At 34.7% G+C, this 12500-nt stretch overlaps 1 protein-coding gene across 1 annotated transcript in view; it reads left to right on the forward strand.

Annotated features, from left to right (window-relative positions):
- LOC145259127 (ganglioside GM2 activator-like) overlaps positions 1 to 12500 on the forward strand; it is a 21961-nt gene that overhangs the window by 5290 nt on the left and 4171 nt on the right. The window contains exons 3-4 of the mRNA XM_080116806.1: positions 5076 to 5246; positions 6560 to 6704. Of these exons, the coding sequence (XP_079972932.1) occupies positions 5076 to 5246; positions 6560 to 6704 (316 nt within the window). The remainder of the gene's footprint in view (positions 1 to 5075; positions 5247 to 6559; positions 6705 to 12500) is intronic.

A 12500-nucleotide genomic window follows, 5' to 3' on the forward strand; every position in this document is an offset into this window, starting at 1 on the left:
TGTCTTTCGAGACTGAATGGAGACATTGTGCTTTTCCTGCTTTTCAATCAATTCTTGATAGTCAATAACAAACGTTTTATTAAGTTTCAATCTTAACGTCCCTCTTTCGTTAATATCCAATTTGTTTCTCTTTTTCGTAAGGACTAGCCTGGATGCCTGGCGTTGCCTGGGTGTTTGGACGTGTGTGTTGAGCAAAAAAAAAAAAAAAAAAAAAAGTGGTAGTAGGCAGGCAGACTCGAACCCATGCCACAAAGGAGGAAAAAAAAACGTGAAAAAAAACGTGACGTCTTTGCTGTTGCGTCCATCGCCAAACTGGAAGTGGCAAAGGTTTAAATTAACGCTAGACAATCGAAAAGAGGGGATGGCTTTCGAAAATATTGGCGAAAATAGCGACCCTTCCTTGTAGAAAAGTGCCTAGTTAAGGGTGAAAGAATTAATGTTTTTAGCCAATTTTTCGATATTTGTTGTCCGAAGGGTCGAGCTTCAAAACGATACCAATCTCGTGAAAATCCGTCGTTTCTGTCGAAAGTTTTAGGCATACATACATACGTTTAAACAGACAGATTAGATTTATATAATAGATATCTGCAACAGCTGAAAAGCCTACTTCTACTAGCCAGGTTGTCAGAAAGGATAATATGCTCGGCTCAACTAAGTCATAAATTTGTGGATGTGTTGATTTCATTTCAATGTATCAAAAACCTTTTCATCTTAAACTCTTCTGAACAACTTTGAATATTTTTTTCAATTCAAAAGTTCTTGAACTACTTCAGGTTCCATAGTATCTTCATGTTCAAAGTTTGATAAATCTTGAACCACAGTGGATAATTTGTCTCAACGAGTTCCTCATATCGTCTCTCGAAATCTTTTCTCAGGCCTTCGAGATGTTCAGCACATTCTATTACATTTCATTGCATCAAAAATATATTTTCAAATATTTGTACTGGTGTTTAGTTTTCTTAATTTCATTCATCCAGAGGAAGTCTCGAAATAAATACGAAATGTTGATGAACACATAACCTGGTTTGTTCCTTTTTTATTTCTCTGCTTCATTGGAATACTATTTCCATTATTCTCATCATATATATATATATATATATATATATATATATATATATATATATATATATATATATATATATATATATATATCCACATACAGTACTGTTTTGCTGTTTCACAGCTCATCAGTGTGGCTAGACAAGCAAACGACCTCCAGTGTGCTTGAGGTATTGTGGTGAATGAGAACTTTAGCTAAGATCAGCATAGACAAGCAAGGGTGCAGTGACGAGGATGATCAGCTCCCCAATTTTTGAGTGGCCTTGTGCCTAATTTTTGGTTTTTCTTTATGTTTTCTTTACATTTAAAAAAAAAATATATATATATATATATAACTCAATACACAACTCCCCCACTCCCAATTTATAGGACTATAGATTGCCGGTACTCCTGGGGGTGCTCCGTTTCTGAAATGAAATAGGGTCAAACATTTCATTGCATCAAAAATATATTTTCTAAATATTTGTACTGGTGTTTTGTTTTCTTAATTTCATTAATCCAGAGGAAGTCTCGAAATAAAGACGAAACGTTGATGAACACATAACTCAGTTTGTTCCTTTTTATTTTTCTGTTTCGTCTGAATACTATTTCCATTATTCTCATCATATATATGTGTGTGTGTGTTTATATATATGTGTGTGTTTATATGTGTGTGTGTGTGTACCAAAATTAAGCATCTATTGTGAGATATAAATAGCATCAAAATAGATGGTTTATTTTGAGACACTCTATATATATTCTTCTTATATCAAATGCCTTCATGCCTTGTCTCAAGCTGTATCCATAAAAAAAATCCATGAAAGAAACAAGTCACATGAAAATTGTAATAGAAATAAAAACTCAAACCATTTGAAGCACCTGATTCTTGTAAATACCCAGTCAGCTCGACTGGGAGCTGACAGAAACTGCCGGAATATGCAGGAAGCACCATCTATCAAGGCCTGGAGGCTACTCGAGGATAAGGGTTAATTGGTATACATTAGTCAATGTGATTATAGTGTACTAAACATAAGTAGTGGGAATTTTGTAAATTGGATTACTTAGGGGGGACGGTTCATCAAGAACTTGTTTACGTTGGACTTGAAGACAATCAGATTGTAGTCAGCTAGAAAGCAGGAAATCTGAAGAGAGTTCCACAGGCGTGCAGTTCTAAGAAAGAATCTTTGTTTGTGGAATCTACGTTTAGGTCTAGGCACAGACAAGGAGTGCAGGAAATTATTGATAGTGGTTTTTGCCAGACGAGTGTTTTTTGTGAAAGTTTGGCGAGAGGGGGACCATAGATTGAAGCTCAGCTGAGCATTTGCCATGAAAATAACGATAAAGCAGAGACAGGCTGACAACGTCTCTTCTGTGGGAAAGAGGTTGCAGGGAGGAGAAAAGGGCATCCCCACTAAGCTACAAAGTCTATTTTGAACTTTGTCAAGGCAGGATAAGCTGCTTCTAGCAGCTCCTGCCCAGATGTGGCCATACCTGGCTTTTATATAGGTAGAGAATTGCATCAGGAGTGAGATATCTACTGATTATAATAAGTGAATAATCCAAAGTTCTCATATATATATATATATATACAGTTAAAGCCGAAATTATTGGCACCTTCTCAATTTCGATAAACTCCCGTGCAAACTCTAAGCGGGCTTTAACATGTTTCTTGGTGAGGAGAGCAGTCTTCCTTGGTCAGTACCCCAGAATCCCGTGTGACTTCAGTGCCCTCCTCAATGTTGAAACAGAAATTTCAATACCTTGATCGCTCAATTGTTGGACTACTTTCTTACCAGTAGTTTTTGTGTCTTTTTCCACTTCTCGAATGACTTGTCGTACAGTTCTGGGAGAAAGTTTCTTTTTATGGCCTCGACCCGCCAAGTTTTGCACACATGAAACGTAGTGGATACAAATCCATTTCTAAGCATTTTGAAGTTCCTGTGTCAACAGTGAGTAACATTATCAAGAAGTATGGTGTTTTCAATATGATTCAAAACTTTCTCCCATGTTAAAGCCCACTTAGAGTTTGCACGGTAGTTTATTGACAAGGATTCAACTTTTTGGGGTTCAGTTTTATGGTCAGATGAGACTAAAATTGAACTTTTTGGCAGCAGAGATGTGTTGTTTGTGTGGGGGAAGAAAGGAGAAGCCTTCAACCCAAAGATTACAGTCCCTACGGTGAAGTATGGTGGAGAAAACTGTATGTTTTGGGGTTGCTTTTCGGCCAATGGCACTGGAAAACTTGTCACCGTGGATGGCATCATGAGGCAAGATCAATACATTAAAATATTGACTGAAAATCTGAAACCTTCTGCAGAAGCCCTTAGTCTTGGAACCAACTGGGTTTTCCGACAGGACAATGTGAAATCGGTGAAGAAATGGTTTTTAGATAATGAAATAAACGTCCTGAAGTGGCCAAGTCAAAGTCCGGACTTGAGTCCAATGGAAAACTTGTGGGCTGTGGTGAAGGCGAATGTGAAAAGAAGGAAACCAAGGAACCTGAGGGAATTAGAAGATATCGCCAAGAAAGAATGGTTTAATATTCCTGTTGATGTGTGTAGGAATTTAGTAATGTCATATAGAAAACGTCTGGAAGGTGTTATTAAAAACAAAGGCTTTGCAAGTGGCTATTGTTAAAGGGTGCCAATAAATTTGAATTCGTCTGTTTTTCGTTATCATTAATATTTATTTATTTTGAATATTTTATAATAAACTAAAAGTATTTCAGGAGATTTGTAGATGGTCAATATAAATGTTCATCAACACTTTAATAAAAATAATTAGTGAAAAAATGGTTTTTTCTCTGAAAAATGTAAAAATTGAAAGGGTGCCAATAATTTTGGCTTTAACTGTATATATATATATATATATATATATATATATATATATATATATATATATATATATATATATCTACAAATAATATTTTGAATTGTAACAAATAAGCTCAATGAAAGTGAATCTTCATAGTCAGAGCATGCACATCATTAGTTATCAATTCAAAACCAGAAGATTTATTTAATTCACTCTCAAGTTTTTTTTATTCTTTTCTTTAATGAAGTACGTCTTACACGTGTTTCGTTGGATAGTGGAAAACCACTAAACAACTCCTCAGAGACAAATGCATGTTCCTAAAAAAAAAAAACTGTTGGGAAGTTTTTTTTTTATATGGAATGAAAAAGGAATTTGGTGAAGAAAAAATGCAAATAAAAGGAAATGGAAAAATTTAAAGTCTGCAAAAAAAAAAAAAAAACATAAATAAAAAAGGATATTTACTTATTGTAGTGTTTATAGCCCCCCCCCCTCAAATTGAATTCAAAACAGACGTAGTGAAATAGTTTTATGTCGCCATATTGGATTGCAAAAAGATCAGACATATTTCCATTGATTTTGTATTTAATGTCCACATTATACTTGAACTTCTGCATGCCAGTACTGTTGGGGAAGTAGGAAACCGGAAGAGAATTTCAAAGTCCTGCAATTCTGGGGAAGAAGCTATTAGAGGAAAAGGCTTTCTTACATCTAGGGATCTCAACTGTATAGGGGCGAGACTTTGCTGCTTGTCGGGTTTGTTGTGGGTATTTTCGTGGAGGGGGTACAAGGGCCAGTAGTTCGTCAGAGCATCTACCATTAAAATATGTGTAAAACAGGCAGAGGGATGCAACATTTCGTCGATGGGACAGGGCCTGAAGTTCAGATGACAGTTCAGGACCTATTAGGCTGGCGACTCTCTTTTGGACCCTGTCTAGGAGCAAGAGACTAGTAGCAGATGCATAAGTAACTTTCTAGCACGATAGAGAGAGCCCACTTTCTTTGCAGCAGCCTTAGCAATAATCTCGATGTATCTATTCCAACTCATGTTTCCTGTGAACTTTAAGCCAAGGAGTTTGATCGAAGTGCTCTCAGGTAAAGTATCTCTAGCCATAGCTATTGTTGGTTAGTAAGGTTTCATGTAATTATTAAAAGAAACGAGCATTGGATTATAAGCAAGAAACTAAATGAAATCCTAATTTTTTTTTTTGAATTTTGATTTTCAGGGAGATGTCGTATTGAAAAAGAAAGTTGGACCAATCCATATAGAAATTCCTTGCATCGACAATGTTGGATCTTGCCATTACGACGATTTGTGTGATCTCCTTGCCAAAATACCTTCTTGTCCAGAACCAATGATCGAACATAATATTCCTTGCAAGTGTCCCTTTAAAAAGGTAAGAAAAAAACCCAACTTTATAATGAAGCATAATGTGTATTTAGCTATATATCATAAAAAAATTAAGGGGTTTTGGTAGTATGTCTGTTTGTATGCAAATACAAACATGATTGGCCAATGCTACCACCATGTTCAGTTATAAGTTGTTCAAAACCAGTTAGATTAATTTATCCCTGATGATGAATCCTGAAGGATTGGAAAGTACTCAGACTTTTGATAAACATAGTGATTACATCAGCCAGTTCCCACCAAAAGTAAAGACTGCTATTTGGAAGCTGGAAAGGATCGAAAATAGAATTAATAAACAAATACGTGTTATTTATTTAATGAAATATGCCATATATATATATATATATATATATATATATATATATATATATATATATATATATATATATATATATACACACACACACACACACACATATATATAAGTTTTGTGGTTAAATTTTAAATTCTGAAAAAACAACATATAGAGACATATATTCGATTTAAGAATTTATTGTTTGACAAAAGGAATATATAGAAGGGGTTATTTTAATTTCCTTAATCCATGAATTTTCAACAATGGCTCATATCATGAGAGGAAATGAAATGCGGTTAGCAAAATGTTCAGCTGCGAATGAACGCTAATTTTGCTTTTCAGCACAATTATTGAAAATAGTTTTTAGTGTTGGGATGATTAATCGGAATTGGAATCGGGAATCCAGAAGATTGGAACAATTTAAGGTATCGGAATTGGAATCAGAGAAAATGGTTACTGCTTTCTGATGCCAAAAACAATTTTTGTAATTGTTTTTTATTTGGTTTGTTTTTGTTTAAAACTTAATTTTCCATTACTGCTAGTAAAGATAAAATGGTAAATGTGTGTTGATTTTAAGCTACAAACAAAATTAAATTGTACAGATCATCCACATAAGTGGATTCTTACATTCACAAAAATATATCACATGGGTTTTTATGGTAATCTAAAAAAAAAATAATCAACTCTACAGCTTAATATTTAGTGATTTTAAAAGAATCGAAATCGGAGTTGGTAATTGTATCAGAATTGGAAATTTAAAACAAAATCTGGAAAGTTTTGGAATCGTCCCATACAGTAGAACCCTGATATACGATGGTCCTAGAATACGTTTTTTCCGGTTATGATGTGGAATACAATGTTTTTCCAGAACCTAGTTACGGTATTTGCCCCGCCTTACAGTGTTATTTATAATATACATGTGTATTATATACTGTACTGTATTTTGTTACTAATTGTTTATACTGACCTTGTACTTGTATTTTTTGTTTTTGTTTTTGTTTCTTTAGGGGAATTATTTTTTGCCATCCTCTGAATTCTCAATTCCCAAAGTGTCCATTCCATCAGGGGATTATACGGCTGAGTTAAATTTGAATCGAAAAGGGACCTTCATGGGTTGCCTGCAGGTAGACCTGAGTATAAAACGTCAAGAAGGTAATTAACAAAAATGCTTGTTCGTTTTGTCGGATTGTGGACACAAATGATTACTATTTAAGACAATATCTGCAGAGTCACTATACAGAGATTTGAGCAGCGAGATATCTGTCCATATATTTAAACTTCTGCATGTGCAGTCAGGGAAAGAGGAGACCGGAAGAGAATTCCAAAGTCTAGCAGTTCAAAAGAAGAAACTATTAGAGTAAAAGTCTTTTCAGTATCTAGGGAATACAATGAAGGAGTGGGATTTTGCTGCTTGTTGGGTTAGTCAGGAGTATTTATATTGAGGGGGGCACAAGTGCTACGAGTTCATCAGAGCACATTCCATTAAAGTACTTATAAAACAGGCACAGGGATACAACACTGCAGTGATGGGACAGAGGTTGGAGGTTGCGGGACCTATTAGGTTGAAGACTTTTTTGTATCCTGTCAATCCGGAAGAGACTAGTGGTAGATACACTAGCCTAAATGTGGCAACAATGCTCCATGCATGGGCAAATGGTTGCTTTGTAGATATACACGATATTTAATTTTCTAGCACTGTAAAGAGAGCCACTTTCTGTACAGCAGCCTTGGCAATGTCTTCAATGTATTTATTCCAATTCATGTTGCCTGTGAATGTTAAACCGAGGAGTTTGAACAAAGAACTAGTCATGGTTATCGGTGGTTAATAATGTTTCTTGTAATTGTTACGCTTCTGCAAGACGTACCTAAATCTGAAGATGGTCTGAGATTATATAGGTTGAAACGTTTGAAGAATGACCTCCGAGATGAGAACAGTGGTTAGAATAAACCAAATGACATAAAATTTATTAGACATCAGTTAAGCAAGATTCTATGAATTTTAACTTCTTCTTAAGATTTGTTCTTTGACTCTTTTTCACTCTAAACAAGTCATATTGCCGCTTGGAACGTAAAAGGGCTACTATTTGGGATCTTATTTAGCAGGGAATTGAGAGTAGTTGAGCAACGAGATGTCTATTCACATTACATTTAAACTTCTGCAGGTTAGTACATGCAAGAAGAAGGAAACAGGGAAGAAATTCCAAAGTCTGAGGAAAGAAACTATTGATAGATAGCTTTCCAGCATTTAGGAACCTCAACGGTAAAGGGGAGGAATTTTGCTACTTGTCAGGTTAGTCGAAAGTGTGTACATCGAGAAGACCCAAATACTATGAGTTTTTCAGGGACTAATGGCAACTAATTCAAGAATCTTGTGATGATTTTTGGAATTTTACTGCTTGTCGGGTTAATCAAGAGTATACACATTGAGAGCACACGTGCTACGAGTTTATCAGAGCACATTCCATTAAAATACTTGTAAATCAGTCACAGGGATGTGGCATTGCAACATAGGCTGAGGAGTGTGAAAGATGTGCTCTCAGGTAAGGTGTTATTTGTCCTGGCAATCGGTGGTTAAGAAGGCTTTTTGTAGTTGTTAAAGGAAAGAAACTTACTCCGAGCAGAATTAAATGTTATTAACTACTTATGGCTCATTCATTGAGATTGACTTCCTCATCTTGATTGTTATAGTCAGAACTTTTCGGCCGTTTTGCTCTCCGGCCTTCATCAGGTGTTTTGTATCGAACTGGGGAACCGTTTGTTAGGAGTCTCGAACCCAACCCTTTATTATTATTACGGGGGTACCGTGGTCGGACTCCAGCTAGGCTCTGGGACATAGTTGCTGATTCTCTGTTTTGAATGTTACTTTTCACTGTCTTTGTTCAGGATTCAACTCAGCATCTTTGGATAACTGTAAACTTTGATACAACGTCTAGGACCACTCGGCCATATGTCACTAGGACAATTCTTAGTTGGTTTTTGTTAATGTTAAACCTATGTTGTTATTCAACGTTTTCTCTCTCTATCAGAGGTGTCCAAATTGCATTCAGCTCTATGCTTGGTTTGCTCAGTAGGTTGTTATGTCCGAGCATGTGAGCTGTTTCTTTAAGTTTTCTCACTTTCCAGTGGGTCTCTCTGTTTATTATTTTTACTTCATCCCATAGGGGGCGATGGTTCCCCCTCTCCCTCCAGACATGGTTGACTATACCCGATTTTTCTGTCTCCCCTTTAGTTACCGCTTTTCGGTCTTCTTCCACCCTTACTTTAAGGGGGCGGCATGTTTCACCCTTCACCGGACAATACCTTAACTTCAACTCCCATCACCCATACAGTATTAAACATGGAATCGCATGCTGCTTACAACATCGAGCAGAGACAATAAGTAGCTACACCATTACATACCACCAAGAAATGGTCAGGTTGAAGAATACCCTCCGTCATAACAACTACCCCGATAGCATACTATCCACCAGACGTGTTAATAGTATAAGAGAGGAGAATGAAACCCAAAAACCTCCAACGGTCTGCCTACCATACATACGAGGCATCTCCGAAAAGATTCAGAGAATATGTGCCCCCTACAACATCAGGATGGTATTCAAGAGCGAGTCAACACTCAGACGACACCTGGTATGAGTGAAGCCCCGCATGGAGGAAAAAATGACCAAGAACTGCATATACTCCATCCCATGGAGTTGCAGAAAGGTTTAAAAGAAGGCTTTTTGTAGTTGTTAAAGAAAAGGAACTTACCCCGAGCAGAATTAAATGATATTAACTACTTATGGCTCCATTCCACTACCAATAGAAGGTCGTTTTCTATGGTTTTGGATATGTGAATACTCGTTTTACCGTCATGTCTATTACAGAGCATAATGTCATGAGCAAATATACCCATCTAGCACAATTTTTTCAGGAAGGTCATTTATGAATATCAGGAATAACAAAGGTTCAAAGATCGACTCCTGGAGTATACCTTCCATTAGTATCATGTTGCTTAGACGTACAGCTATCGAGGACTACTAGCATTTTTTTCTTTTGTCTAGAAAGAATCTGATTATGTTAAGTATTCGTCCAGAAATAGCAGAGGATTTAATTTTCATGAGAAGTCCTTCCTGCCAGACCCCGTCAAAAGTTTTGGATATAGCAAAGGCTACAGCTTTAGTTTCCCTTGTCTTATCCAGTGTATGGTATATGCATCCAGAGATGATGATTAAAATATCTGTAGTAGAACAAAGAAGCTTAGCATTTACAAAATGGTGGACTAATGTTAGATTGATTAAAGCCTTACCACAAGGGAGGTGGGGAAAAAATGTAGTAGACGCATTTTATTTAAGTAAAAATTTCTCTTACATCTATATATATATATAAATGTAATTCTTGGTTCGTTCAAAGTTGATACAACCATATTTCTACATTACCAATTTATTTGAAATTTTCAGACAACGCATCTTTAGAGTCGATGGATGTTTCTATGTTATTAAAATAAATTTACATCGCCAATTATTAAAATATTAAATAAAATAAAATTATTTTTCGTAAGCCGTTAGTGCGAACCTGTTTTGTTGATAGAACTGAACTTCCGGTTCGATTCATTTCCCACACCACGATTTGACAAAACGAATTAGAAGATTTCATTTTCTGTTTACTCGATAAGTGAAAAAAAACAAAAAAAAAAAACATAATTCATTTGTTTATCTTCCAAATTTTTTAATTTAAACATTTTTTCTTTATTATATCAGGCAAAAAAAAAAGAAGTTTGTCGCTTGCTTTTTGAGTTGAAGTCGTTTTTTTTTGTTGTTTTTTTTTGTTGTTTTTTTTTGTTTTTGTTTTTTGTTTTTTTCGATATCAGAAAATATTAACTTTTTTATTATTAACACTATAAATTGTTTGGTAAAAGTACAGATTTTTTTTTCGAAGAAATTTTACGGATTGGTAACGTGCTTAAATAATATTTAGTGCTAATGCAGAGAGTGGTCCACGCTATTTTTTAAATCGTATTTCCATGTTTAATTAAAGTTTTATTATATGTTTTTTTATTCAATTGTAAGGTTAAAATACAGATTAGGTACAAAACACCCCATGTTAAGAATGGCTTTTAAAATAATAACGTTATTATTTCAGCACGGATCACTCTCTGCATGAGTACCGTACTTTCACCTAACAATTTAATAAACAAAACATGATACTTATGCAGAGAAAGTACCGTGCTAAAATAATAACATTATTTAGAAAGCCATTCTTAACATGGGGAAGGCGTTTTGTAACTATTCTATACTTTCACCTAACAATTTAATAAACAAAAGATGCTACTTATGCAGAGAAGGTACCGTGCTGAAATAATGCTATTAAGAAAGCCATTCTTAACATAGGAAAGGGAGGGTGTTCTGTAACTATTTTATACTTTCACCTAACAATTTAATAAACAAAAGATAGTACTTATGCAGAGAAGATACCATGCTGAAATAATACCGTTATTTAGAAAGCTATTCTTAACATGAGGTGGAAGTTTTGCATCTATTCTATACTTTCACCTAACAATTTAATAAACAAAAATAGATAGTACGTATGCATAGAAAATACTGTGCTGAAATAATGTTATTTAGAAAGACATTCTTAACATGGGGACGGTATTTTGTAACTATTCTGTCCTTTCACCTAACAATTTAAAAACAAAACATGGTACTTATGCAGAGAAGCTACCCTGCTGAAATAATGACGTTATTATTTAGAAAGCCATTCTTAACATGGGAATAGGTGTGTTTTGTAACTATTCTGGACGTTCACCTAACAATTTAATAAACAAAAGTTAAACTTAAGCAGACAAGGAACAGTACTGAAGCATTAACATTATTTAGAAAGCCATTATGGATGTTTTTTTTTTAACTATTCTGTACTTTCGGTGCTAATGCAGAGAGTGATCCGCGCTATTTTTTAAATCGTATTTCCACGTTTAATTAAAGTTTTGTGATATGTTTTTTATTCAATTGTAAGGTTAAAGTACAGAATAGGTACAAAACCCCCTCAACTCCCTATGTTAAGAATGGCTTTTTAAATAATAATGTTATCATTTCAGCGCGGAACACTCTCTGCATGAATACCAATTAATGTTTTGTTGTTTGCTTTTTTTTACTATATCTTTTTGTTTTCTTTAAGAAAACCTTTTTTAACAAAAATTGAAAGTACACGTTTTTTCTTTTTTTTTTACAGAAGTTGATTTTATATAAGAAAATATGAATGCTTTTTCTTTATTAAAGAAATTGGGTACTCGGGCACTTCTTGATCCGTGCTGAAATAATAACGTTATTATTTAAAAAGCCATTCTTAACATGGGGAGAAGAGGATGTTTTGTACCTATTCTGTACTTTAACCTTACAATTGAATAAAAAAAAAACGGTAAATTTTTAGATTAGGTCCACCTCCACAATTTTCTTTTAAATGACGACTTTTATAGGTTTTCGATTATGCTGAATACGGAAATCGCATTGAAATTTTGCAGAAATAAGTAGTTATCGAGATATAAAAAGTTGTATAATGCATTGTAATCTCTGGCGGCCATCTTTTTTACACACTTGCGTGCGTCATAAACAAATCTACATGCGTAACAAAGATGAACGCCAAAGAATACAATGCATAAAACAACTATTTATATCTCGATAACTACTTATTTCTGCAAAATTTCAATGCGATTTCCGTATTCAGCATAGTCGGAAACCTTTAAAAGTTGTCATTTAAAAGAAAATTGTGGAGGTGGACCTAATCTAAAAAAATACCAAAAAAGCATAAAACTTTAATTAAACTTGGAAATACGATTTTAAAAAATAGCGCGGATCAGTAAGTGCATTAGCACCCATTAATCGACTCACGTGACCTTATTGCCAAATAAGCTCCGGCTACAATGTTGAACGCGCTGTTCACATTGTTTTGTTTTTTTTTCAAGTTAAATTCAACTTT

Source organism: Euprymna scolopes, chromosome 34 (assembly GCF_053919585.1).
Source record: "Euprymna scolopes isolate OS-2025 chromosome 34, ASM5391958v1, whole genome shotgun sequence".
NCBI classification, from domain to species: domain Eukaryota; kingdom Metazoa; phylum Mollusca; class Cephalopoda; order Sepiida; family Sepiolidae; genus Euprymna; species Euprymna scolopes.